The sequence below is a fragment of the Vavraia culicis genome (genome assembly GCF_000192795.1).
Source record: "Vavraia culicis subsp. floridensis unplaced genomic scaffold supercont1.33, whole genome shotgun sequence".
In the NCBI taxonomy this organism is placed as follows: Eukaryota; Fungi; Microsporidia; family Pleistophoridae; genus Vavraia; species Vavraia culicis.
Genome location: NW_007360636.1, coordinates 15,483 through 43,012, shown reverse-complemented (window position 1 = coordinate 43,012; position 27,530 = coordinate 15,483). Strand labels below are relative to the sequence as shown.

Here is a 27,530-nt window from a genome sequence, read left to right as displayed (position 1 = left end):
GGATGACGATGAGAATCAGAAAGGCGGAAAGAAGAACAAGGAGGAGCTAGTTGATCCCTTGAATGCCAACCTAACTGCGATGAAAGACGAGGAAAGAACAGACAAAAATGTTAACATGGCTAATTTAGCCGATTCGAGTAGGGCACATATGAAAGGAAACGCAAAAGAAATGTTAAATGAGCTTAACGATGTTAATCTAGCTGATAAAAAGAGCGAAAAAGATGAAAAGAAGAAAAAATCTTCCAAAGCAAATGAAGATGATTTAATTAATACGATTGATGTTCAAAATGCTAGTCTAAAACAAAAGAAGGAAGCATTGTCTGGGATCAAGGAAGCAGAGCTAAGTGAAAAGAAAAATGAAGAACCAGAAGCAAAGGACAAGAGCAAAGATGAGAAAGGTGAGAAATCGAAGCTTAAATCTAGTAAATTGAAGGCAAAAGATGCCAAAAATAGTCTGCATGAGGAAAAATGGTCCAAAATGGCATCTCTCAATGCCACCACGGATAAAACCACCAAGTCGTCGCTCGCTTCAACTTCAAAAGATGATGAGGATGATGATAAGAAGAAGAAGAGCGAATCGAAACATCACAAAGATTCGCATCATGGCGAGACTCTCAACGAGGCCAGAGGAACGTTGGATACGTCAAATATGCTCGGTAAGTCCGGCGCACTTAGTTCTATCGGTGAATATGGAAATACTCTGCTGGGACACAATAGCTCGTTAAGTGTTCCCACATCGGACAGCTTTTAAGAAATAAAATTTTTTGGCTACTTGTTTGCCGATGATTTTGATTTTCATTGTGCTAGCTAGCACTTTACGATAAACTGATGATGAATTAGGTTAGAGCAAATAACTGCGCTGCAAAAAATCACCTGGCATGCTTTACGCGCTTGAACACCTGATTTATTTTAGTTTTATCATATGTTCTAATGAATAGGTCGAATCAGGTTAAAACATGGCAAACGCATCTACATATCTCGATTTATCTACTGTGTGTAGGAGTAGTTCTGTGAGCGCTTGCATTGTTTGCTCGATCTTATGCTCAGCTCCAAACGAAGTTTTACCCGTAATCAATGGATGATCTGCGCAACGGTTGTGTGGTGTACCGTGGTATTGGAAATAAATTTACTAATTCAGATTTGTGCAACAATGGATGTCAGCATGGCAGAAGATGTTTTAGATGTTATTTCCGAGTTTTACAGCATTTTGAGTAAGAAGTACTAAATTATGGTTGGTCATTGTGATCGGTTTTGGATACTAGCATTATGTATTTTAAGCATGTGTTAATTTCCAATTTGAGCATCATCCTTTGCTCCTACTTTATTGGTATTTACAGACCAAATTCTCCATGTCAGAACTGAGCATATTATTTTCGTGTTGTAACAAGCCGTGCCATTTTTATTAATCAAACAGGATACTTTATTTAGTGCTGGCATGAGAGGGCAATGTTGACAATTATGTTTGGTACTAACATCGCAATACTCGTCTTGTGCCTGTCACAACCGGGAAATTACCTTCTGTTCATTAGTGGTGTGACACGATGTCGTGGAGTGTAACTGAAGTACTGAACAAATTTGGTTTCGCTCGTTCAAAGGATTATCAAGGTTGTTGTTGAGAGGACAACCAACCTTCTAACGATTGTATAAGAGGCAGCGATTAAACATCAGCGTCGACCTGGGCCAGAGCACGCAGATTAAATACCGCCATGTCTGCTATTCCTCTGCAGGACAGCTAATATAACTCCAAACAAAATTGACATGCAATGAAACATTGTAGTGATTGGCTAAAACATTAAAGTTACATAAATTTATAATAAAAGGAAGCTACAGTTCCAATACATGCTGCTGCTCATTAACATGGCTGCTTGCTTAGAGAGCATCTATGATCCCAATTTTATGAAAAACGATGTCTATTACGGATACGACAAGAAAGGGCTCCTGACGAACTACGACAAGGATAGTGTCAGAGAGTATGAAAAGGAAGACTGGGACAAGGACTTTGAAAACGGTTTTAAAGATAGCAAGGAATATGATGATATGAAGGAAAATGTCGACTACGACGACTTCAAAGAATACGATGGATACAGCGAATACAAGGATACATTCAACAACCCATATACTACCCCGTTGGCATACAAGCTATCCCCCCTCACCAAGAACATCCGCTATAACCAACTCGCAACGTATCCACTTCAGCAGAGCTTCTCTCGTAGTATCCTGTTTGCGACGAAGAACTCGCTTCCGAAGATTCTCTCGAGGGAGTTCAACGATATAAGCAAGGACTTGAACAAAAAGTTGACAAACTCGATTTACAACGTGCGTAACACGAACATCGACCATGACAAGTTTAGAGAATTGATCGTTATAAAGAAGCGTGTGGTGAGCGATGGGAAACACAAGGTTGTTAATCTTGATGTAAGTGGACGAGTAGTGCCTAGAAACGGAAAGGAAGATAAGTTGAGAATGATTTTGGCTGGAATAGTGTTCCTGTTAGCAGGTGTTATCTTTACAGGAAGTATAAAATTCTATCAGAACTATTTAAAGATTAAGAAAGTTGATTCATTGGGAAAATACTGAGAAATTAAACGTGGCTTATGATGTGAATTTTTTTGATATGAAATAGGGTCATACAAGCGTGGGCACTCCACTACGTAACGTTGCTCATAAATTTAAGAACAGCATTTGAAAGAGTTGATTTGATATTGCAATATACTTCGGGATAGGTACCATTCCAAACTACAAAAATACCTAATCGTGCGACGAGAACTCATAGTTATGTCATCTTTTGATCACGATCATTTATAGAACATTTCTTGTGGTAACTAACCTGTATGAACTCTCCTGTGCGGTGACAACAAAGCATATTATGTATCAATATGTTCCTCAACAGACGTGTTCTACAGCAATAAGTCATCAATGAATCGGTGTTACATGCTTTTGTATAGATGTGAGCTCAAAATAGAAACAGGAGCATTTTGAGACAATGCCTGTCAGTGCGATGTCAAGGATATAAAAAAACTTTCAGAAAAACCTCCATGCCAAATTATACTCAAAGTACGAGAAATGTCACACAAAGTGTTCCATCAATCCCTGAGTTTGGTGGCACAACAGCCAATACCTCCGATGTAATGTACCACGAACCAAATACAAGCCACGCTAGCATTATATTGACTATTATCGCGTTTTTTCTTTTGTATTTGGTTCTGCTCAGCATGATAGCTTGTATCTACCATAAAATGAGAAAGCTCAGCAACGTTGGTAATCAAAGATCCAGAGAGTTCATGTTAGATACCGGTAACAGGGAATGTTCATCAACATCGGAAAAAGGATCAACTTCCACTCAAACTATGCAAGTTACAGAGCTTTAAATAAATTTCTATTGTTCGTTACCTTAAACGCGATTGCAGCTGAGGCATGAACTTGGATCGACCTTGTTCTGGTCAACGTGTATACCTGACCATTTAATTGAGCGTAGTATCAATCAACAAAGTCAAATCAAATTTTTTCTACAGTGAGTCCATGTATAAATACAATAAATCGAATTAGTCTATTAATATGTACTTTTCACTGTTAATATAGCAATTTCTTTACTTGTGAATCAAACAAATCTTCCTAATTAGTTTTCACCAGAGGATAGTTAGTTGCATCAATCTATTTAAATGGCATACAATTCTTTACTGCTTATGTCTTTAGCTATTTTACTAAATTATTTTTGAATTAGCTTAAATTTTAGTCTAAAGTCTCAACGGCGCTCATTTACTCCATTGTTTGTATAAAATGTGTTCTTTTTTACAATAATTATACTTTTATTGATTTATTCGTTTATAACTAACAGTTAAGCACTACACGATCGATATTTTGATACAATCTTGATATTTCGTAGTGGCACACATTTACGTGTTTAAATACACCATAGCATCCTGCAATCGCACACATTTCGTTTACTTAGCAAATGCCATGATCGAGTCTGAAAAATATAGGTCAAAAAAATTTGACGAACCCACAACATATTTGGAAATAAAGTTTTTGACATATATCAAAATTTGACAGAGAAAAAAGCGAACATATACCAATAAATAATACCTGCACATTCATTTTCAAGTACGCCACAAATACTATGATAACACGCGCTAGGACACAACATTTTACTATTTATCGCCCTGGTACATCCGAAATATTTGTCAATCTTTTTTAGAATTGCTGCTGTAAAATTTAATTACGTTGCATTTCAACCTACGAATTACTTGGTGGTGTAACGATGAATTTCATATGAAACCATACAAAAATATTAAATTTTGAAGGTTCTTAGCATTCTTCCTGTTGGTTGAAATTGTGATGGCTTTGTAGCTGTCAGAGCATTAAATTAATACATTTCTATAAGAAGGCAAGTAGAAACTATAAAAACAAAAAAATGTAAGCACCTCACACCAAAATGAATCCTCCATTGCCATTCAGAGAGATAATTAAAACAATTGCATCCGATCCTGAAAGAGGTGACGTTCCAGAGTATGACTATGTATATCCTGACCCTGATGAGCTGCCACATACTTATCAACCGTTAACTGACGTTATTAAAGGAATAGTAAATGAGAATAAGCAAAGTCTTCACGATTACGATGATAGTGCAACAACACCAAATTATCTACCAAGAGGAACCGTAACAGATCTCTTTACTACCACGACCAGACCAACCGAAGATGACCAAGCTGTGGATTGGAGTACCACGCAGAGAAACGTGACAAACCTTCTTACTACCACGACCAGGCCAAGCGAAGATGATCAAGCTGTGGATTGGAGTACCACGCAGAGAAATGTGACAGATCTCTTTACTACCACGACCAGGCCAACCGAAGATGACCAAGCTGTGGATTGGAATACCACGCAGAGAAACGTGACAGATCTCTTTACTACCACGACCATGCCAACCGAAGATGACCAAGCTGTGGATTGGAATACCACGCAGAGAAACGTGACAGATCTCTTTACTACCACGATCAGACCAAGCGAAGATGACCAAACACCTTTTGATTGGAATTTTACTTTTTCCATCACAATAGCTCTGTTTCTGCTTCTCTGTTTGGCGTTACCGTGCGGCTTGTTTTGTATCAAAAGAAAAATTAAACGAAAACGATCACGTAGCTCCAAGTCTAAGCGAACCAAAGAAAATCAATCATCTAAAAATGAATCAAAAGATGAGTCAGGAAATGATCACGAGCCCTTAACAGCTAATGTTGAGCAATCAGAGTCGCATAGCAGTACCAATCGGCCAAGTGTCAGATTCGCACTCGAGAACGAAAACACAGTGATATCTCCGTAAGTATTATTTTAATTAAAATTTACCAATCATGTTGATGTGTATGAAACGGATAGTACCCTTATTTTGCTGATTATATCGTATCATGGCAGTATAGCATGTTGTTATCTTCGTCACAATAATCCACATTGCCAAATTTTTTAAAAGGATACGTTGCTTGATGTCGGGATAGGACGGTCATTTTAACATAAAATGTTAAAAACGCGTTTGATCACCCCTACCAAATTTTTTACAAAATTGTGCTTTGTACCAAAAATCATTTATTATCATCCATCAGCAAAACTTATAAATGGTAAATAAAACACTTCCTGTACAACCGTTCCTATAGTTCACAAAACACATCCCTAAAAACAACTTTAATAATCCACTCAACCAGCAGCCCTCTCATTTGTCCTCGTCTTCTCACCCCTGTTCAAGGGCTCTACATCACTTTTTAGTTCCTTATCTTCGTTCTTGTTTTCATCCGTACCACTGTTTCCTGATTCTGCACTTTCATTGGAACGCTCCTTGTCATTCTTGGCACTCTCTCCACTCTCTTCCTTGGCCTCTCTCAGCTTCTCCTTCGCGATTCTCTCCCTTTCCTCTCTCTCAGCCTTTTCTCGTTCCCTTTCCTTCACCTCTTTTTCAATCTCAAGTTCCATCCTAACAATGTCCTCGTCCAGCTTCTCCAAATTCAGAATGTCCACATTGCCATCAAATGTACACTTGCTGAGCAGGTCCTTGTCTCCGTTAAGCCTCGATTGCAGTTTGTAGACCGCTGGCGTGCAAATTTTTACTTCTTTCAGGTTCTTCAGACTAGCCTCAATTCTTTCGTGCACTGCCTTCTTCTTGCAATCCATTAATTCCTTCATTCGCGTGACAAACTTATCAATCCTGTCGTTGTACTCGCCAACCTTCTTCTTCTCGTCTTTCAACGTGTCGCATACGGGCAGGTACATGAACTCAATGCTGAGGTTACACACATCGCTCAGCTCATCCTCGGTGAACAGCGTGTAATAGATTGGCTTGTTCATAATTTCCTGGAGCTTCTCCAGGTACAGCTGGTATTCATTGGTGAGATTGCCGATTTGCTCTATTTCTATCTCTCGCTGCCGGAATTCCTCCTCTAATTTGAGGAGATGTGAGCAGTCCGCTTCAAAATTGTGCCCCTTGATCTGCAACTGCTTATTTCTCGTGAACACCGCTGTAAAGGGCGTATTCATCGCTTCATCCAGCAACATATCATCCAGATGAGTGAACGTAAACGTACTTCCTGCCGATGCCCTGACCCTAAGAACCTTGTCCTCATCGTCTTCGTGCTCATCTGCATCATCGCGGTCCATACACCAGAATATTTCGTCTCCTTCACGGTTCACCTCCACTGTTTTCTCCATAAAATCGCCATTTTTGAAAATCACCTCGCCATTCAGCCGTATATCACCGACCAGGGCGTCCATGACCCTCATGGTCGTGGTATAGAACGGCAGTGCACCGGCAACGGCTGCACCAAAGCCGACACTTTCGTGGCTGTCGCAGCTTCGTCTTACTTTTACAGGCAGCTGATCAAGCATCTCCCTGACAAACGAGTTGTTGCTGTTTCCACCCACAACCTCAACGACAGCGCTTTCATAGTCGCAAAAGTAGTTCCTGTCCTTCACATACTCCTCAACGCGTTCTTGAATGAACGTACCTATCCTTTCGATATACTCCTTGATCATGTCCTGGTAGTCATTCTGGTCTATCCGGATCTCGTACAAATCATCGCCTACCTCCAGCACATCCTCCAACACGGGAGTGTTGCTCAATATCATTTTATACTTCTTCAGCTTTAATATTACCGTGTCCCTCAGAACGAGGTATTTGTACGTCTCCTTGTACTTGTGCGGTTTGTAATCGGTCCTGTTCACCGCTATACCGCAGTACATCCCGTTCTCATCCCGTCTTTCCTGGCCGACCTCCTCCTTCTCAAGATCGCACTGCTCAAGGATGTGGTACAGCAGCCTTTCATCAAAACTGCCCCCTCCCACTTCGATCTGCTCGATGCATCTCGCCTTTACCTTTCCATCCACGAACGTAAAACAACCAATCGCACTGTGCGCGTGTCCCAGATCAATCATTATGAAGCGCTCGTGTGCCTTTACCTTCAACGACAGGTGTGCAGCAGCACATGTCAAGTCGTCGTACACACCCACAACATTCAGATCGGCCGCCCTCGCACACATCATCACGTCACCTATCCCCTTAAGACTCGTGCACCGTGTACCAATCGTTACGTTGGGCTTGAAACCAACGGGCTGTCGGTCCATGTTCTGCAATATCAGCCTGTGCAAGTAGCAGAAGTACATGGTGAGCAGCTTCTGGTCACCTGTGAAGTGCCTGTACCGCTCTGCCATATCTTGCCGTTTGAACCCGCCCACATTGTTTCCAAACTTACGTTGCGGGTGACTGAGCTGAAACCACGTAGGTATCGTTCGTTTGTTAAGCTCGTCTATGAGTATGCGGCCGTTGCGCGATGACCCTGTCAGGACTGTCTTGTGATCGCCGATGTCTATGCCGAAATTTTCCATGTGAAGGGTTGGTATGTCTTTTTTATAGAACGGGAACTTCTAGAAAAATGATTAAAAAATTTGTAGGAGCAGATTGGCCGGTGACGGAGCATAAAACGTGTTGTATGTGCTGCTTGATACGGTGTACACGGACTCGGAATAGTATCGAGCACAGGTGTTTGCCACACGAACGGTATTTGTTTAGAACATGTTCATTGGCAGCGCACAGCACCGCATGCATTCGTACAAATAAATTTGATATGGCACTACTACCGGTTATACGTTCTGATCAGTGCATTTTCTGGGCACTGCTCTTGCTTTGAATATTTTATTGCCCGCTGAATCGACCGTACCGAGGTATGAACTGGTGGTGCAACTGGAAAGGTAAGTAAATTTACAGAAATGCTGGTTAGCTGTGCTATTTCCGCTTACAACACAAAATGAAACGTACAGCTACATTTTCTTTGTTCATCGTTGTACTTACCAGCCTACCATTCCATGTCTCTTCTATTTTTCCGCTGCAGCAAAACCAAAACTTTTACACCCGCTTTGGATGCCGCTACGGCTTTACCGCCATACTTTGCTTGGCCGGGTTAACCATGCGCAGGAACAATGTGTTTGTTTGATAGTATGGTCTGAAAGTTGCAAGGTGAGCAATATACGTATTTTCATGAAAATATGAAAGCTGTAGTTGTGGTATTGCGCTATCACCATCCTTGCACGGAGTCTCAAGAAACTCATCATTCATTCATATAAATGAAAAGGCAACTCAAAATATGATTGGTCAGTTTGTGGAATAAATTATTTGGCCCTTCGAGAAAAAGTAAAATTGTTTGTTTCGCATATCTGCACCAAACTAAGGGCCTAAGGTTGTTGTGCAGATCATTTCTCACGATACCACGGCCAACCAGCAGACTCAAAAGACAACATTCAAGTGCACTAACACGTTTACAAAAATGTTGCACAACATAAGCTTTTGTATGCAGTGCAACGTTGAAAGACTCATTTATAGTACTACGTTTACTTTCTTTTCCTGAATATCTTGCCAAATATGTAGCTGCACATGAAAAGCATCTCAAATTTGTTAAACTCTACCTCTAAAACTTGATTGCGAACAACAATTTCATCGATGAAATCTATACCAAGGCTGTGCAACCTGAGTCTGCGGCCGGTCAGAACGTACACAATGAACACCTTATGAATTTTACAAACATTCCTCTCACTGAACAAGAAGTCTAGCACGCGATCAACTTTGCAAATAAATAGGTTCTGGAACATCTTTGATACCGCTCTTTGCAGAATGTTTTTGTGCTTGAGTATTTTGTAGCATCCCACATCATCTATACACTTTTTATCGTGTCCATCAAAGTTTATTTGTATTAACTCCTTCATTTTTTTGGAGAAATACTCGTAGTCAAGGCGATCAAAGCTTTCTTTCTTCAGGAACTGCCTCATTCTCAGAGTCTCCGGGATGCTCATCTCGGTGCCGTGCGATAGAATAATGGTTTCGGTGGGATAGTCGGAGCGCTCGTAGAAATGGCATAGCCTCTTTTTCATCAAATTGTAGTACAATTCAACAATATCGTTGAAGTTCTCAGCGACTTTCATTCGCTGTACGAACCGGTAATTTTCTCGCTTTAGCAGGATGTACGTAAAATAGAAAATGAACACAGCGGACACGAATAACAGCCATACGGTAACAAAGAATGGATTGGTAAGTATTTGTTTCACCGGTAGCATTTTTAAAGCTGTCCGTGGGCAGCGTAAATTTATTCACCAATCAATCTGGAACGTTGCCATATTAGGACTAATACACCGTTGAAATGTGAGTGTATTTGGTAAGCATATGGGGAATGAATAGCACGTGCCATATCGTACATTGTTTACACAAGCGAAGTAGTACGTCAAGCATTATCATAGAATCTGTACACATACCAAATTCATATCAAGTACCTTTAATATCAGGACGTTCCAAATACCATAACTCGTATTGAACCGTTTTATCAATCAATTTTATGAATAATTGCTGTCGTGAGGTACGTTAGTATAGAGAAGCGTAAATTATGAAGAGCTTTTCTTCCATTGACCGGTAGCATGGCGCATTTCTACATGTCATCCGTGTTCAAATCAAAACGCGTAAAGTAAAGCAATTCAAAACCATAATGTTCCAAGCGGAGACACAGAGCTTGTGTTATTACAGATTTTTGAATGTTTGACATTTACAGAACGATACCGTGAATGCAGTCTGTACAAAACCGTTTATTCCCCTCACATAACAATAACATCCTAATAAATACCTTTCTGGTCTGTGATACTGTGAATTAACGTTCTAATCTGCAACAAAAATGCTATTCTTTGCTGTCTTCAGTTCTTTAAAAGCGACATAAATGAGCATTCCGCTGTTGCCAGGTGTTCAAGCTCAATTTAAACAATATCTGCCTGTTTAAGTAGCAATCTCATAATTGAACGCTACGCTATTAAAAGTGTGATTATCTCACCCGTTTAGCTGTTGCCAATATCGTTCGCAGTACACCAGGTAAAACAATTGTTTGTTTTCTTCCTCCAAATAATTTCTCATGATACCACGACCATGTCCCGTACATTACAATGTATCAGGCAAAATGCTAAGCAATTCTGTTACAGCCGCAAATTTGTATAAAAGGAGCGCAAAAATTTATTTTATTTCTAACATACACAGCAGAGACTCGGCTAAAATATGAAGGACCCGCCATAAATCTTGGTTTTCCGTGGTTTTAGGTTGCTATCCTTCTTATCAAGCTTGCTCCTGCACTTGTTCATATTATTCAAATTGTCCCTCACACTTCCGGGTATTTTTGGGCAATCCTTCTCAGCATCATCACTTTGATGTTCATTTGTTTTCTTTATCAGTTCATTTTCTGCTTCCTCCATGTTACGGTCCGGCTTGGCACATAGCAGCACAAAAAATGAAAAGAAGTGCATGTTTCGTTTCGCGTGTGTTCTTAAAAGTAAAAAATGTGTGACGAAGTGTTGTGATTAGTTATACTGTTTCAAAGTAACAACGAGTTAAGCGGCAATAACGTACCAATGATAGAAAATATCACGGAGCAGTTTTAATTCGCAAAGTGCTGTGAAGCGTTCTGCTGCTGAAGGTCGATAGCCGCTGACACTGCCTTTCCTCGCGATAATTTAATTAACGCTTTCCATCCTGAGCAGCAATCGCGGCCAAGAACTGGCAATAAATGCCGGTGTTACGGTCAGAAAAACAATCCTCTGATGGCTTCCGCAATCCGGCACGATAACACCGTAAATTGTTGTAAACTACGCTTTTCTCTGCCATGTTCTCTATTATCACTACCAAATAGTGCTGATTGGTGGTTTTCACACACAAGTCATTTGATCCTGCCTTGCCATGTTCTAGGCATTAGCGTGTGGGTTAAAATACATGGACATGCCTGCAGCTAGGCATTAGCGTGTGGGTTAAAATACATGGACATGCCTGCAGTTCAAACACAACTGAAGAATAAAAATGATGAACTATACCGAACCGCTGAACAGTGCTCAAATAAAACGGTAAAAATTGTATTTGTATCTTAAATAACTCGTAAGCAGTGTATTTCATCCGAGTTACCCAAGAAATACTAATTTGGTAAAAAACACATACCAAGAAACTGTGACATAGGTAAATTTGATTCATGTATTGTACTGGGACAGGTATTCTTTTCTAAAACGCATTTTTTGGTACTCACGCCCAACTCCACCTCAAACACGCCTCTCTAATCCTCCATACTACTGTGATCAAGCCAAAAGTCAAAGGTAACGAACAGTTCACACCATAGACCTATCGCACGACAAGCAATGTAAGCTTACCCAAATGTACCTACAGCAACGCAAAACACTGCACATAATTCGTACATCCCCACGTTACTGCACTTCAAACCGCTATCCTTGCATCGTGGAATGAAAGGATAGCGGTTGGAAGTGCTCAAAGATTGTAACTGTGCTTACCTACCACAGGAAAGGTGCCCGTACAGAACCTCTTTCCTGCCTGAACGAGGTGCCGAATTGAATTACAGGTGTTTTCTAAGCTGGTGATTTTAATGCTGTACGAGAAGAAATGATTTTAGCGATCACAAATATTAATGAGGTGCATTTTAAGACCACAGGAACCGGTGATACCGTAGATGCTCTGTACTTTCTGAACCAGCTATTCTCTACTTCACGGTCAGCAGCAGTTCGTTGGTGATTCGCCTGTGAGTATGGAGCGGTGCAGAGGAGGTGTTTTAATGGTATTGAAGTGTTCTACGTTCAAGAATAATTCACACCAAATGATGACCAATCAAAATACTGATAGCTTGAACGTGTAGGGTAGCACTGTAGGGATGTTTCTGATCCTGTACCTTAAATCAAAGCACTTTTCTACTGCAATTGAGGAATAAATGTTTATGTGCCCTGAACCTGTGCACGATTACAATCCGGACGTACGGTCCGTGGTGGCATTGTTGCGGGCAAACACATCGCCATGCTGAAAGAGCAGTGCAGCGGTGGCATGCATGCCGTTCAACATTTGATACGCTCCGCAGGTGCATCATGATCTACCAATGCTGTCCGTGGAGAGGTGCGCATCTCTGTCTCATCAAAAGTGTTTTCTTCATTTACGGCATCTGATCCTTCTTGCGCTACATCTGTGGTTCCCTCTGTTTGCCAGCCATTTGCTCGTTTCTGGCAGCGGCAGTAAACGTAAAAAAATCGAAGTCCTTTCCATTTATGTTCATTATCGATGCCGCATTGCCCATGGCATTGCAATAGTTGGGTGCCGACCACACGAAAATGCACCTTCCCATGATTTTGTGGCCCTCCATGACCAGCTGATGAGATCGAATCACGTACGATAGCTGATTATCATCAAGGAACCTGTTTAAAACATCGGGCCCAAAGAGATAGCCGGCTCCGCGAGGACTCGCTCTGTACCCATCTTCCTCCTGCGGATCGCTCCACAGGAGCGGCAGAAAGCTGCTGAAGTCCGTTCTATCGAGGAACATAATGCTTCGTACATCGCTGATGTATGGCGAGATGCCGCCGTGCACAAGAAAGTACGTTCTGTCCACGATCGCTGCTATGCCCATCACCTCAAATAGCTCATTAACTCTTCTGTAGAACGAAATGTCGTATTTAAGCAGGCACTCGCTCTTAAATCCGTACGTCTCGTTCTGGTTCGCCATCTCATGGTTGCCCTTCAGCAGGTACACGTTGCCGTGCAAAATCTTCTTGAGGCAGAGAAACAGAACGACCTCAACGGAGGATGTGCCCCGGTCCACGTAATCACCCAGAAAGACAAACTTTTTATCGCGTGTTGCAAACAACAACAAATCCTCAAACTGTCCGTGTATGTCACCAACAACCGTGCACGGTGATTTTATGTGTAGCAGATTCGGCTCATCCATTAACAATTTTTTTGCATCATCCAAAATTCTAAGGGCAAGGTTTACGTCGGGCAGCTTGAAATTGACCAAATCGTTGAGGACCTGTGTGTACGTGGACACCGCCTGGTTGGCAGAAAAGTTAAAATTGAATACACCGCGATCAGCAACGTTCGTGCCTAAGGCATCTGCAACCGATCTCTGGCCGTTGATGCGGGTGCCATCACGATCATTTGGTGCGCTGGGCAGCATTTATCAGGGGCTGCCGCCCTTCGAATTTATTGGTGTGCGCAAGGCCTGTGACGCGAAACAAGGGATTATAAGCAAAGACTTTAACTAAATACCTGAAGGCAAATCGTATTTAAAACGCTGGAAATGGCATCTATCGGTCGATTAATTGATTGGCGATATGTTTTTACATCTTATCTTGACGTATAGACTGATCCATACCGATAAATCATTTTAGGTGCTTGCAGTATTGATCGTTTTCAACACGGCTAAATGTTTCATATCTCAAAGACTCTGCTAATAGGTTATCAATGGTTATAAAATAGTATCGGGTTTACGTTGTATGCACGTAAATACTCTGATCGTTCTAAAGTTGTTCACGGTATACTTTAGTATGGGCACAGTAAGAAGCTGGAGCTATAGCTCAAGCTGGGGTTCGGCTTCACCAAGTTCAGGATCGAGCTATGGTGGAGGAGGAGGGTATAGTAGTGGAGGGTATAGTGGAGGAGGGTATAGTGGAGGAGGGTATAGTGGAGGAGGAGCTTCTGGTGGTGCTGCTGCTGGAGGAGCCTCTGGTGGAGCTGCTGGAGGAGCTGCTGGAGGAGCCTCTGGTGGTGGTGCTGGAGGAGCTGCTGGAGGAGCTGCTGGAGGAGCTGCTGGAGGAGCCTCTGGTGGTGGTGCTGCTGGTGGTGGTGCTGCTGGTGGTGAAGCTGCTGGTGGTGGTGCTGCCGGTGGTGAAGCTGCTGGTGGTGGTGCTGCCGGTGGTGGTGCTGCTGGTGGTGAAGCTGCCGGTGGTGGAGCTGCTGGTGGTGAAGCTGCTGGTGGGGGAGCTGCTGGTGGGGGAGAAGGTCATGGCGGAGGTGCCGGTGGAGGAGAGGGTGCCGGCGGAGGTGCTGGTGCCGGTGGAGGAGAAGGTCATGGTGCCGGTGGAGGAGAAGGTCATGGTGGAGGTGCCGGTGGGGGAGAGGGTGCCGGCGGAGGTGCTGGTGCCGGTGGAGGAGAAGGTCATGGTGCTGGTGCCGGTGGGGGAGAAGGTCATGGTGGAGGTGCCGGTGGGGGAGAAGGTCATGGTGGAGGTGCTGGAGGAGGAGAGGGTGCCGGCGGAGGTGCTGGTGCCGGTGAAGGACATGGAGGTGGTGCTGGCGGAGGAGAGGGTGCCGGCGGAGGTGCTGGTGCTGGTGCTGGTGCCGGTGAAGGACATGGAGGTGGTGCTGGCGGAGGCGCTGGCGGAGGTGGTGCTTGGGGACATGGAGGTGGTGCTAGTGGAGGCGCTGGTGGAGGTGGTAGCTGGGGACATGGAGGCAGCGGAGGTGGTGCTTGGGGACAGGGTGGTAGTGGAGGTGGTAGCTGGGGACAGGGTGGTAGTGGAGGTGGTGGAGCAGCCGGTGGTGCCGGTGGAAGATGGGGAGGCGGAGGAGGAGGTGCCGGTGGAAGTGGCGGTGGAGCAGCTGGAGGTGCTGGAGGACGTTGGGAAGGCGGAGGCGGAGGTGCCGGAGATTTCATTACGATTGGTAACCATGGAAAGATGGGTCCTGACAGAAACGTCACAACGAAAAGACTCTTAGAAGGCAAGGATCCAAGGGACATGCTACACTTAATTTATGATCTCAGTGACGGAACAAGTGAGCGCGTGATGGGACAGACGGAGTATGATATTGCCCTCAAGCGGGAGAAACCACCAAGAAGACGAGACCGGCCCGAAGAAGATTTCGGACGAATGCCTCCTATTGGACCGTTTATGGACTCGTTTGCCCTGGATGAACTCATTCCACCGGGATTTGATAGAGAATCATTCAAAAAAGGCTTCCAACTTTGCCGGGACATGAGAAAATAGGTCAATAAACAAGTTTTTATCAGCATTTCCCGGAGTAACCGTACACACCCGCATTAAGGAGCACTTATCATGTCACAAACAGCAATCTTCCCCTTTATTTGAATTTGAGAAGCTCTTCGATTACCGAGCTGAAATTTGAACTGTTTTTGAATGCACCAATGGTCTCATTTTTTGATTCCATACCTAAACTCATACACGCCTGTAAAAATCGGTAATTACTGCAATTAAACCAATCGATCTTTTCTTGATGATCACAAATAGAAAACTCGTTTTACCTATTGATTATCAATTTTTAAGTTTATCAAGTGCTACGTTTGCAATATGCCACAAGAAGCGTTTAAATGATACCTCAGAAATTTAACACAAGGCTTTGCACAAAAACTGCCAAAACTAACCGCTAACATCTTAAACTTTTGTTTTATTGCTTGCATCAATTTTAGAGATAACATATAATTGTATTGATTTGTAACACTCTGTGCTATCTGCGTAGTTAGAAGATTCCATTTGGTGCTTCTTCAACACAAGGTAAGAACTATCTGCCATTCAAAGATATTGAATCTACTTGTTCAGCAAGGTTAATTTTATTTGTGTTTGAATGGGCCTGTGACAGTTTAAACCATTTTTGACCCTTCGTGATCAAATCAGATTCTTGTGCTACTCCCATTACAAGGAAATGATCCTTGTGCTATTAAATGGGACAAAATCGTTCATTGGTACTAAGTGGTGGTAGAACCACGTCTGGTATATTGTTTCGGTGTGTGCCACACATCAGTTGATAGTTTGCGTATAGTGCAACAACAAGCATCTTGATCAGACATCCCTCAAATTTCCTTTTGCATTTGCAATAATTATTCTTGTACCTTCCCTATCGTATCAAATTTATACCTTTCATAGTTTAAAATAAACTCATACACGCCAAGAAAATGATCCAAAATACGTGATCAAACAGTTCTGATTTTTTTCATGGTAAAATGATGATACCGGATTTCTACGGTGTGAAAGAGCTTCTCCTTCCCTCACACATGACAATGAGCCTGCCAAGACAGCACCAAAAGGTGAGTGCTCTAATCTGTGAAACCCTCAAATACTGATCGTTATTTTTGCAAGGAAGCACCCGTATTTATTGTTGGTAGAGAGAATAAAAGCACTGTAAACCGCAATACTAACGTACTTTTACCAAAAGTATATTTATTTATCTGATCACACATCAACACCGAAGCACACTTTTATATTGAGATCAACTATGGCCAACGTCCTTTGGTTCAGGAACGATCGCAGTACTCTTTTATCTACTTGTAATATTACAACTACTATGAATTGTACCACTATGTTAGATCTACAGCACAAATGATTGAACTGATCATATAGCAGGCACATTATTAATCAAAATCGTTCTTTTAAGTCAAAATTGAGATTTTGACAGAACTACCCAAAATTAATTAATAGAGGTTATGACAGGTTATGTTTGCTATTTATGTATTAATTAACATGCATAAAACATGAAAACAGCGCCATGATAGGGCACTATGACACCGTACGACCAAGATGCAGACGAACATGAGCCATTCAACGGTAAAAGCAGTCATCGATCATCAGCTGTGTCTCTGTACTTAACGGCTAACTCCTCTCTCACGGAGAATCGGAATGAACGCCTCTCGCTGGTTGCAGCAGACCTAGAGCCTGAGCTCATACGATATGAAGAACGAAATGGAGATGAGCACGTAAATGATGCAGGAACAAGTGCTAGCTCAGAAATGCATTTTTGTTCCATGCAACTTCATGTTCTGCTCGCCGTTGTGCTGGTAGTTTTTATTTTTCTGATTTTGGTCCTCACCATTCTGATAATTGTATCGCGGCTGAACTCAGAAAACGATGACTGTGATGAAGAAGGCACTAAAAAAGTGTTGTGATGTGCGGAGATGAATAAACGTGCTTTTGGCTCAAAAAGGTAAGTAAAAGTGAATTATAGGTGGTCTACGGCAACGTTAAGCATCTTATTCTTGCCAAACGAATATTTTGATTCACATTGGCATTAACCGATGCACGCTCGCTTCTGATAGATAAATGCGAACCAAGGCCCCTGATTCGTTGAAAACTGCACATAAACCGCCAAGCAACTTGGCAGGCATCCAAAGAACAACACAAAAGTTTCTACGAGCTTGACTCTTGATATGCAAATTTCGGCCTGCATGAGACTCGTCCTACAGGATCACCCAGCAAATTCTTCCTTGCCGGATTTAAAGAGACATTTTCACTTCAAAAGCACTTTTACTTAAACGTACGTACCATAACCAACACCGTATGCCGGTTTAGACCCTGACTGTGCACTCGGGTTAATCTGGTGGACAGGCACTCCGCTGGGCGAGAAGGGTATGCCGTACGCAGGTTGTGCACCGACTGGCGTTGTAGAACTCGTAGGGACATTGCATGCGGGTGGAGCAGTTGCATTAGGTACCCCTGGTCGTACTGGCGGAAGCTGAGACGGACAAGTTGTGCTTGCAGGCACGCTAGCATGGCAGGTATCCCTGCTCGATTGTCCCATGAACGGGCACGTTGGCGCAGCGCTTTTACCACGCTTGCCCTTCTCAACAAAAGACAGCAGAATGGGCAAAAGATTGAGCTGGTGTTCAAAACCCTTCGGTCCCACAGCACCACCCGTAATCAAGTTCAACAGCATCTGCTTGTCAGCGCTATCACCACTCCCAAATAATTTGCTGATCACGTCCGTGTTGAACATGAACGATAATTTCTGATCGCGTGAAATTTCCTTGCACAGCATGCAGGTCATACAGCGCTTTTTTCCCAGATTCTGAAGAACCAATTCGAGAGCTACGCTGTTTTTGTTCGTCGAGATACCGCTGAAGCTAACCGCAGTCAGGAGATTGGGCGGCTGCCAGGACGGGTTGTTGTTGACGATGAGGAACAGCTGAACGTACACGTGGAAAAGACACATTTCTCCCTTTAGGCAAGTGCAACACTCACCACACCGCACTGCTCCGGTGACAATCCCCATGAGAAATTGGTAATCCTCGAGGTAGCCCGGAAATGGGTCAGCCGATGTTTTATTACCATCTTTCTTACCTGCACCCAACGCCGGTGATGCGACAGCTTTGTTTGCTCTTATCTCCTCCAACACGCCGAGTATACTTGTGAACAGCGATGTGACATGGTTGGTCAGCCGTGTAATGGACATGTCGACATCGCTCGTTGTTCGTTTGACGGCCATGTCCACAACCGGTGATACGTTTGCGTTGAAGAACTTGATAAGAACGTCGTTCATGGTTTCACTGCTCGGTGTCGTTACGGTGACCACGCGCGATACCGAATGTTTGCTAGGACCCTCATCGGTAGACAAAACAATGCCTGACGATAACAAAAAGATTGTAAGAGCTTTCAGCATGAGCTCTCCGTTTTATCGCTTTATATAGTTTTGATTGGTTGACAGAAGTATAAATTAGCATCGGTACCACCAAATACGTAGATTATCAGAATGCTGTCACTTTTTATCACAGCACCAATATTACGGTTTGCTAGCCGTTACCACTTTTTATAGGTTGAAGACACGCTATGTGTGCTGCGTATTTAAACGTACCAGAGTTAAAAGATGCTTCCCATCTCTCCTATGCTATTAGGATCAAAGCGTTGATGTGGTGTAAATCTAAAACGAACCTCAAAAATTACCTTAAGGTCCCTATGAATACGCGTTGTACATCTTCCTGAAAGAGTAACTTTTATATTTTCAGATAATGCGCTATATCCGTGTAGCGATACGCATTTTTTACTAAAATATGTTTATTTAGCAGCTGTATGCTACACAGGAAAGAGCTTTGAATTGACAACCCCACATAAAACGGCGAGTACGATTACAATCACGGGCTAATAAATGTGTTTTGATGTGGTAAATATGCATATTTTAGAGGAAACTAAACAATCATTTCTGAACTTGAAGAGTTTTTAAATCTTCAGTCCTTTCATTCCAACTGCAAAACACGATTAATTTAAAAACTATCATACTCTATTTTTGACATATGTCATTATAAGTGTGAAAAACGGGTTTGACGCAAAATTTTACGCATCATATCCTCCAAATTTTACGCATCATCTCTCCAAATTTTACGCATCATCTCTCCAAATTTTACGCATCATCTCTCCAAATTTTACGCATCATCTCCTCAAAATTTTACGCATCATCTCTCCAAATTTTACGCATCATCTCTCCAAATTTTACGCATCATCTCTCCAAATTTTACGCATCATCTCTCCAAATTTTACGCATCATCTCCTCAAAATTTACGCATCATCTCTCCAAATTTTACGCATCATCTCTCCAAATTTTACGCATCATCTCTCCAAATTTTACGCATCATCTCCTCAAAATTTTATACACCACTCTCAGCAGTCAAAGTCAAGAACGGTGCTGCACATAAAATGAATATGATTTTATTGCTGTCTCCCCATTATCTGATCATTTACGAGCAACACAATTTTTAATTCGCAACAAAGAACGGTGAAACGTAGCTCATTACTATTTTTACATTGTGTTGCCCGTAAAACTCAACCGTGCACGATAACACGTCAAAATTACGATCTGTGGTCAAACACCACGCCATACACACAGTCTATCAGCTCATCGTACTGCATCAATTACACGGCATAGAAAACGTAACTTGAACTGATCACAGCATCTCCACCATCAAAATAATACATTTATACTTTTATTCAAATCTTCATTTCATACTCTCCATACACTCCAAATCCTCATCAATTATGCTGATCAGCTTCATGTTCTCGTTGATGATACCGGCAATCTCATCCTCAATGTTCTTCTGCTGCATCACGCCATCCATAAACTCATCGTAGCACTGCTCAAGCTCATTCAAATACTTCACGCTGTCATCGATCTTCATCGATTCAAGCCACTTGAAGAGAAATTCTACGTTCTCCTCAAGCTCATTGATCTTGTCCTCCTCGGCTTTCAACCGATCTAACAGTTTGACATAATTGTTGCGTGCCCTTATTATCTTCTCGTCCTGAGCGAAGACCTCCTCGGCCTTCTTTTTGAAGAATTTTACGTCCTTTTCCAGCTCAGCGCTGATTTCTGCCAGGATCTCGTTAAAGGATTTCTGGCGAAAGTTGAGGGGCACGCTTGTTATGTCGACGTAGGTGTTGCCATCTACCATCTCAGCCGCTGCGTGTGCAGATGTGCCCAGCGGCTGCTGTGCAGCTGCTGCACTTTGTGGTGCCATGGACGGCTGTGCTGCAACTGGTTTGGAAGCAGAGAATAGGTTAGTACCGGTTGTGCTCGGAGCAGGAGCATCCTTCGACCCAAAGACATTTCCGCCAATGGAGCCCGGATGTATCGTTGCCCTGCCAAATGCATCGATAGGCTGTGCGGTAGTAGCACCTAAAGGGCCACCGGATAGGGGCTGCTGAACGGTAGCATCGGCGGTATGACCGCCTAGTGCACTTGTGCCGGCAATGCCGCCAGAATTTGCTACAACAGCAGGCTGTGCGGGCCCGCATACTGCCGTACCAGTGATGCCCTGTGCTTGTGTTCCATACGGTGTTGCTCCTTGCTGGGCACTTAACGGCCCGGTCCCCACCGTATTTTGTGGAACTCCGCCAAACACAGAGCCACTTGGCGCAGTTGCCTGCGGCTGCATGCCATACAAGCCGGTCGTGACCGCACTTGGCTGTGTCTGTGTCTTAAAAAGACCAGCACCGGCCCCGTTCTGATTTGGTGCGCCGAACAGTCCGGTGTTGTTCGGTTGTGATGATGCACCCGCGCGTTGCGCACCGAACGGACCAACACCCAGCCCACCACTTGCAGAGGTGCTCTGATTGGCAGCCTGAGAGCCGAACAGTCCGCTGCCCGTCGTGCCAAAAACACTGCCAGCCGTATTCGCTGTTTGGTTGGCACCAACACCCTGTGTTCCCAAAAAAGAGTTGTTGGTGTTAGCTGCATTCGGTAAACCGAATGGAGTTGTGCCTGTGGTACCGCTCAACCCCGTACCCGGCGTGTTGAACAATCCACCAGTCTGTCCCATGTTGGTGCTCGGTGCAGGTCCCTGATTGCCCATAAAATTGCTGCCGGTGTTCATTTGAGAACCGAGTCCAGTGTTGGTGCCGAACAAACCGCCACCCGTACCGCTCTGTCCGCTCCCAAAATTACTCGTGTTGCCGAACAATCCACTGCTACTGTCCTTGTTGCCGGTACCCAAAGAGAACCCCTGGTTCGGTGGCTGATTGTTGGGGAAGAGATTGAAAAACGTATTTTTCTTGTCGTTGTTTTGCATGTCGAGGGGTGTGCGTGCAAAAAATGTTTTTTTTACTCAACGAGCCCAAAGAACGTAACAGCTAAGAAACGACGTTCGATCTTGGTCTTTTTATTGTGTAAATACACGCTTTTAACGAAGTATGCTACGCATACGCATGAAATGTATTTTGAGCGCTTTAATTCTACGGTGACATCGCAAAACGTGTATACAAGGTTGTTACCATGTTCTATTGCTTTCCAAGCCATTTCTTCGCTAATAACACAGCAAGATCTTTTGCTGGAAGAATAGCACAGCTACACGTCTTTGATGGACCAAGATAAAATGGCTGACCATGAAGAATTAAAGAATGTGAGTTTTAAACACGAAAACCGCATTGTTACGTAGTATGAGCATGATTTACGATGTAACTCGCTTTAGTTGTCCAATGGCCCAAGCACATCGTTCAATGTCTCCTTACCTTTCAAGTGGTATGGGTAAGAACAAGGCAGCTGGTCATTCGATGTGTGTAGCAAGGCATGTTTATCACAAAATGATGCTTTTCGCATCATTTCACCAATAAATATCAAAAGCTCGTATTTACGGTAAAGTACTGTGCACCAGCACCTCAAACGTAGATTATGTGATCACGATGATAGTTTTGCTGTAATACTAAGTAATTGATGTAGCAGAAAGAGAGGAACAATAACAAAAGTTACCGTTCGTGTTAATCGTTCATTACTGAGATGACCCTCTAGCACTGCCATATAAGCACTTGTTGTACCTGCAACACGTAACTAGTTCAAATTTACGTTTTAATACGTTCTCTTCTTGCACGGTTTGCATCTGTTTTTCTGTTGTATTTGCGCAGTACCACTTCATCATTCTTTTGTGATCAGCATTGACACGATCTACGCCTTCACCGCTATCATTTTTTGCGAAATTGCTCTTCTATGCCAATACGGTATAATTCGGAAAATGGACCGCCCTATCGATGGGTAAGTTGCTCGTAAAACTGCAGCAACGATCGAAAAGACGGAATGGTACGAACGAAGGAACAGCGAGTAAAAATGGTGGTGGAGCTGTTGGGGAAGCGTGTGCAAGGAGTATGCGTAGGGGAGGAATTGAGGAACGTGCTACCAGCGAGAGACGAAGTAGCAAGGAGGGTGGTGAACAAGGCATGGACGAGGCGGTACTTGGTAGAATAAACATTAAATACTGTGATAGCAAAAATAAAGTAATAATTGCACCGGAACAAGCACAAAATGAAAAGATTGACAGTGAGGCAGGGCGTATCGCTAGAAAACATAAAACTAAAAATGAGAAGAAATGCCTTCTGAAAAACAAAAAAAATAGCGATCATAAGACCGGAGCAGGTAATACGGGAGAAAGAAATGATGAGAAGACTGATAAAACGTTGGAGAAGGGAGCAATTATGGAGTTAGAACGCGGCAGGGATGAGAAATTAGTAGTAAATGATGAGAAGACTGATAAAACGTTGGAGAAGGGAGCAATTATGGGGTTAGAACGCGGCAGGGATGAGAAATTAGTAGTAAATGATGAGAAGACTGATAAAACGTTGGAACAGGTGGATAAAGAGAAAAATAGACATGAAAAGGGCCAATTGAAGAATATCGTGCACACTGCGGATGTGAATCACGCCTCATTCGATGTAGATGGAAAGGAGAGTGTTGCAACCGATTTGATGGACAGGATAAGGAAGAGAACTGCCAAACGAGTGAGTTTAAGACCGGTGGCCAAGTTAAAGATAGGGATAGACGGGAGTTCTGCCGACGAGAAAATATTGACCGACGCAGAGCTGGTAGCGCTTGAGGAAAAGGTACAAGCATATTATGAACAGTTAGACGAAGTGGACATTTCAAAGTATCAACGGCTGTGTGATCATTTCATAGGAAGGCTCGAGAGACGCGAATTGCTAAAGAACAGCAGCATTGTTTTGAAGACGGGGCCCTTTAGCACCGAGGAGCAGAAAGTCCTCAAGCACAAGGTAAACGAATATTTACGGAGCAGGAACTTAACGATTGCATATCTGCAGGAGCGGATTTTAAAAGGTGGTGACATCGGTTTTATGAACGATATTTCGAAGTACGTGTGCTCATTTCTGCCATACAGAGAATATCACGTAGTGCACATTGCCATTTTGTACTATTATCACCCAAACGCATGCGGAGAATTTACAGAAGAGGATGATTTTGAGCTGATGCAACTGCACAAGTTGATTGGACCACGTTGGGAAGCGATATCCAAGGAAATGCTGAGCACACGCTTTCGAGTCAATCGCAGATATGTTGCGTTCCAGAACTTGAAGAAACAGAAGAGTTGTGAGGGCGATTTGTACCGCGAGTACTTGAACACGAGGAATATTGAGAAAGTTGCTGAGAAGTACAACGTAAAGCGGTTTTTTGTGAGGAAGAGAATTAATGAAGAGATTGCCAGGGTGTACATGAACCAATGGGACGATTACCATGATTTTGCTATGGCGGTGTTCGTGGCCAAATACAACTATTACTGCGGGATAAATGATATTGGAAAGATCTTTGATATGCTGGAGAAGTGGGTGGTGGAATATAGCGTGGATGAGGTTGGAGGAGCGGTAGAGGCAAAAACACTGGCCTCGTGCGAACGGGTGATGAATGCTGAGGGCATAGCGAGACGGAATGAGAGCGAGGCTGGTAAGGAGGCAGCAGGTAAAGAATTGATAAGCGATGAGAGCAACAGTACCGATAGAGTGAAACAGTGTTATGAGAGAATTGTGCAAAGGAACGAGGCAGTGAAAACCGAGATTAGCCGCTTCCTCACCCGAGATATGGATTTCAATGTAGAAATACAGGAGGATGATGTCTTTTGGGTGAGTGTGAGAAACGAGTTTAGGAGTAAATTTCAAGGCGATGTGGTAAACGTAGAACCATCTATCGTACGCTCAAAATTTTGCATACTTTGTAAGAAGAGCGGTATCGTGTGTTACAAGGACCTGATCGAGTACATAGAGATCAAGGCGGTGCATCTTCTGTTTGAAAGGATGAAGAACAAGTTTTAGTGTCGTAGCAAGGAACCTTTTGCATTTACATCGATAGGAGGATGATCTGAGTGAATAAAAAACGCGTTATGTTGTTTGTACCAAAGTTAAGTTAAATTGCATTTTAAGAATGTGCCGCATCCATTTTGAGTGGCATAGCGGTAATTCAGTGCTAAACTCGGATCAAATCGTTAAATAAAGGCAGATTTGGCCAACACATTTTTTTTGTGCCAGCTTTACTACTTTATTTCAGAACAAAAAAGTTTCTTTTCCAGGACGTGAGAAGAGAAAACTACGCAAGGAAAGTATGTTTAAAGATACCTAGGATGGGAAGACAAGGCTTTAACGCAGGTACAACTTGTTGTTACACGCTGTATATAGTATCAGAAATGGTGTATGTGCACATCATTGCTGCTAAGATTTTGTATCCATCCATATTATTACTTAGATCAAGCAATGCTTGGTGCAACACTATCCCGTATTACAAGATGTCATTCTTACCATTCATGTAACCATGGCCATCAACGCAGGCCGTTCTTAACGAAAGGTAAAAAGCAAAAATCATCAAACACTACAACAACTAACGCTCAACCGTTCGTAATTCACATTTATGGCCAATGTTTTTAATTACGTGGTGTGCATGGCACTGAATAGAAGGACAGCTGACCAGAAATGTTTACGGTATTGTGGTTAGATTTGCAGAATAGCAATTAAGGCATTTTCTGCAAATTTACCCACATCCTGCACAGCTACAAAAGCAGGGATCTTTCGTACTATTTTTAATTATTCTTAACGCTACAATTCCTACTTTTTTCTACGGAAAACCACCGCAACATCGACCATTATCTGAAACACCACGCTCACAATTAAAAACACTGGCGGATTCAACTTAATGGTCCAGATCAACTTGAGAATATCACCCAGCGCCCACATTAAAAACAACTCTCTGGGATACTCCACCTCCTTTCCCAGCGAATACTTGCTCTCCATCTCAATGATAAGCAGCTGCACAAGGCCCACACTACACTCAGCAACGAGGAACAGCGGCCCAAAGACGGTGTACACGTACCGCGTCCTGAATATGAGACTGATAGTGGCGATCATGAGAACGATGGACACGATAAGAGAGAAAATGAGCGAGAACATGCCGTAACGCCTGTAGCTCTTCTCTGTAAACCTGTTAAGAACGAGCTTCTCCTCCAGTATAGAGAGTTCCTGCTTGGAGAGGTACAACAGCACGAAATGGAACAGAACAAGGAACACACTCTGCAACACGATTTCGAGCGGAAAGTGCTCCGACTGCCAATACAACAGCTTCATGACATTCGCCAGGATTACAATGGTGGAAAGGATCGGAGCGAACGTAATCTTGCGCTTTACAATCTGTGGGATGAAACCGATGCAGGGCGCGAACACAAACACAATGTTTCCGAGTATTTGCATTATTTGTGATAGCAGCATTGAGGGGTTCTTTTTTTGTTTTGTAAATTAAAATGATATTTTGATAAAAATAGGAAGTTTTGTTTTCCATCAGTGTTTCGGTACAAAGAACTTGGCACTATGCTGGTGTGTTGCGAGATAGAGGGCCGTGGGCATGCGGGTGCATGAGGGACTGTCTTTGGCTATGATGCATTATTCTGAAGAAAAGCGCAGTACTTACAGATTGAGTTGTTATGGCAGCACATCAGTTAGGTCTGGTGATTTTTGCGCCACGTCATCACGCATATAAATGTTTCTCCTTTTAACAAAACGTAAAAGGCAATTGTTTACCACACAAGGATGATATTAAATCATAGAGGATCGAAACGATGCGTACTAGTACGCTTATTAAGTGTGAATACAGTGTTTGAGATCAGCTGCACTTCCTGTGCATTAAAGAAGTGATATGAAAGAATCATTTTTGAAAATATGAGCAAACGTTAACGGAAAAGCATATCTAATGGAATGTGGAGAAAGGTAAAAATAACGATGGAATGTGGTGGCGGTACGGTTTGTGTTAAAGATGGCTGTAGAAGAGAATTTTTATTGGTAAAACAAATTGGGACTAAAACATTGAAAATCTGTGATGATCATCGGATGAACAGCATATACGGCCTAAACAACGCTGCAAAGCAATAAAAATTGTTAAATTTGTGCAATTTTACGTTTTAACCAAGAATCATTCCAAAATATTTATGTTAACGGATTTTTATACGAAAAAGTTTATAATTGAGCGCAAGAACGGATCGATAATAAAATTGCGGTGAGCATTTTTATAGCAAATAATTGTGTTGAGAAGAAATAAAAGGATTTGCAGTGAAGAGAAAGGAAAAGATCATAGCAGAGCGAAAATGAACGTTAGAAGAAAGAACCATACGTTGTAACCATTCCTGAAAATAGGACGCGTTTGCAGAAAATAGCTTTACATACGCTGCGCCACGGTTATTTTTATGGTGGCACGCAGTTATTGCATGTATCAGCGCTTTACGCTCACCACAAATTGATAATTCTCATTTGATGAAGATAAGCAGTGCAGGTACGCCTCCCTGATGTAACTGTACGGGGTCCCCTCAGCATTTGTCCTCTTGTCTTGAAGAACGAGCCAGGGCTTGTGAATGGAGTGTCGTATTCATCCCTCTTCCAGAACAATGTGTTTGTTCAGGTGGTGTGATCTATGAAGTGCGGATGAACGACTTTTAACGAAAAGTTTTGCTCATCTCTCTCATTGCTGTGCTCTAGCACTGCTCATGTTAAAAAAATGGTGAAGAACAAATTAATTGCCAGCATCTATCACCACCCTGCCATAGCAGGTCATACGACCATTATTTGCACTTTACGGTGATGATAGCCGTAACGGAGTCTTGTCTTGACAATGTCGCATACCGGTCCCAAATGCCGTTTAGAACGAATCCCCGTTTCATGCCAGTCTGCGATAAAAATGCCTGCTGTCCAGGATTGAT

General features: G+C 42.8%; 14 protein-coding genes across 14 annotated transcripts; 8 read left to right on the top strand and 6 right to left on the bottom strand.

The window, feature by feature from the left end:
* Nucleotide 1: 1 nt before the first annotated feature.
* Nucleotides 2-820, top strand: VCUG_01834 (uncharacterized protein; the record flags this gene model as incomplete). The annotated part of the gene is made up of 1 exon (XM_008076657.1): nt 2-820. A coding segment is annotated over one exon (750 nt), but the record flags the coding sequence as incomplete, so codon positions are not given.
* A 1,017-nt stretch (nt 821-1,837) lies between these two features.
* Nucleotides 1,838-2,687, top strand: VCUG_01833 (uncharacterized protein; the record flags this gene model as incomplete). Its single annotated transcript, XM_008076656.1, has 1 exon — nt 1,838-2,687. A coding segment is annotated over one exon (740 nt), but the record flags the coding sequence as incomplete, so codon positions are not given.
* A 254-nt stretch (nt 2,688-2,941) lies between these two features.
* Nucleotides 2,942-3,456, top strand: VCUG_01832 (uncharacterized protein). The gene has a single exon (XM_008076655.1). The coding sequence runs from the start codon at nt 3,036-3,038 to the stop codon at nt 3,366-3,368; it is 333 nt and encodes a 110-aa protein (XP_008074846.1). The 5' UTR covers nt 2,942-3,035; the 3' UTR covers nt 3,369-3,456.
* A 751-nt stretch (nt 3,457-4,207) lies between these two features.
* Nucleotides 4,208-5,317, top strand: VCUG_01831 (uncharacterized protein; the record flags this gene model as incomplete). Its single annotated transcript, XM_008076654.1, has 1 exon — nt 4,208-5,317. The coding sequence occupies exon 1, from the start codon at nt 4,433-4,435 to the stop codon at nt 5,315-5,317; it is 885 nt and encodes a 294-aa protein (XP_008074845.1). The 5' UTR covers nt 4,208-4,432.
* Nucleotides 5,318-5,655: 338 nt separating this feature from the next.
* On the bottom strand, nt 5,656-7,870 carry VCUG_01830 (uncharacterized protein). Its single transcript, XM_008076653.1, has one exon. The coding sequence runs from the start codon at nt 7,858-7,860 to the stop codon at nt 5,683-5,685; it is 2,178 nt and encodes a 725-aa protein (XP_008074844.1). The 5' UTR covers nt 7,861-7,870; the 3' UTR covers nt 5,656-5,682.
* A 989-nt stretch (nt 7,871-8,859) lies between these two features.
* VCUG_01829 (uncharacterized protein) lies at nt 8,860-9,579 on the bottom strand (the record flags this gene model as incomplete). Its single annotated transcript, XM_008076652.1, has 1 exon — nt 8,860-9,579. The coding sequence occupies one exon, from the start codon at nt 9,577-9,579 to the stop codon at nt 8,860-8,862; it is 720 nt and encodes a 239-aa protein (XP_008074843.1).
* A 925-nt stretch (nt 9,580-10,504) lies between these two features.
* Nucleotides 10,505-13,490, bottom strand: VCUG_01828 (uncharacterized protein; the record flags this gene model as incomplete). Its single annotated transcript, XM_008076651.1, has 1 exon — nt 10,505-13,490. The coding sequence occupies one exon, from the start codon at nt 13,488-13,490 to the stop codon at nt 12,498-12,500; it is 993 nt and encodes a 330-aa protein (XP_008074842.1). The 3' UTR covers nt 10,505-12,497.
* A 440-nt stretch (nt 13,491-13,930) lies between these two features.
* On the top strand, nt 13,931-15,031 carry VCUG_01827 (uncharacterized protein; the record flags this gene model as incomplete). Its single annotated transcript, XM_008076650.1, has 1 exon — nt 13,931-15,031. One exon carries the CDS (start codon nt 13,931-13,933, stop codon nt 15,029-15,031), a length of 1,101 nt encoding a protein of 366 aa, XP_008074841.1.
* Nucleotides 14,992-15,300, top strand: VCUG_01826 (uncharacterized protein; the record flags this gene model as incomplete). The annotated part of the gene is made up of 1 exon (XM_008076649.1): nt 14,992-15,300. One exon carries the CDS (start codon nt 14,992-14,994, stop codon nt 15,298-15,300), a length of 309 nt encoding a protein of 102 aa, XP_008074840.1.
* Nucleotides 15,301-16,826: 1,526 nt separating this feature from the next.
* VCUG_01825 (uncharacterized protein) lies at nt 16,827-17,272 on the top strand (the record flags this gene model as incomplete). Its single annotated transcript, XM_008076648.1, has 1 exon — nt 16,827-17,272. One exon carries the CDS (start codon nt 16,827-16,829, stop codon nt 17,208-17,210), a length of 384 nt encoding a protein of 127 aa, XP_008074839.1. The 3' UTR covers nt 17,211-17,272.
* A 278-nt stretch (nt 17,273-17,550) lies between these two features.
* VCUG_01824 (uncharacterized protein) lies at nt 17,551-18,700 on the bottom strand (the record flags this gene model as incomplete). The annotated part of the gene is made up of 1 exon (XM_008076647.1): nt 17,551-18,700. One exon carries the CDS (start codon nt 18,698-18,700, stop codon nt 17,573-17,575), a length of 1,128 nt encoding a protein of 375 aa, XP_008074838.1. The 3' UTR covers nt 17,551-17,572.
* Nucleotides 18,701-19,646: 946 nt separating this feature from the next.
* VCUG_01823 (uncharacterized protein) lies at nt 19,647-21,606 on the bottom strand. Its single transcript, XM_008076646.1, has one exon. It carries the CDS (start codon nt 21,594-21,596, stop codon nt 20,028-20,030), a length of 1,569 nt encoding a protein of 522 aa, XP_008074837.1. The 5' UTR covers nt 21,597-21,606; the 3' UTR covers nt 19,647-20,027.
* A 942-nt stretch (nt 21,607-22,548) lies between these two features.
* On the top strand, nt 22,549-24,844 carry VCUG_01822 (uncharacterized protein; the record flags this gene model as incomplete). Its single annotated transcript, XM_008076645.1, has 1 exon — nt 22,549-24,844. One exon carries the CDS (start codon nt 22,549-22,551, stop codon nt 24,610-24,612), a length of 2,064 nt encoding a protein of 687 aa, XP_008074836.1. The 3' UTR covers nt 24,613-24,844.
* Nucleotides 24,845-25,202: 358 nt separating this feature from the next.
* VCUG_01821 (uncharacterized protein) lies at nt 25,203-26,057 on the bottom strand. The gene has a single exon (XM_008076644.1). The coding sequence runs from the start codon at nt 26,050-26,052 to the stop codon at nt 25,396-25,398; it is 657 nt and encodes a 218-aa protein (XP_008074835.1). The 5' UTR covers nt 26,053-26,057; the 3' UTR covers nt 25,203-25,395.
* Nucleotides 26,058-27,530: the final 1,473 nt, after the last annotated feature.

Coding starts and splice junctions, on each gene's coding strand:
- VCUG_01821 (XM_008076644.1), bottom strand. CDS start 26,052: ATGCTGCTATCACAAATAATGCAAATACTCGGAAACATTGTGTTTGTG.
- VCUG_01823 (XM_008076646.1), bottom strand. CDS start 21,596: ATGCAAAACAACGACAAGAAAAATACGTTTTTCAATCTCTTCCCCAAC.
- VCUG_01832 (XM_008076655.1), top strand. CDS start 3,036: ATGCCAAATTATACTCAAAGTACGAGAAATGTCACACAAAGTGTTCCA.
- VCUG_01830 (XM_008076653.1), bottom strand. CDS start 7,860: ATGGAAAATTTCGGCATAGACATCGGCGATCACAAGACAGTCCTGACA.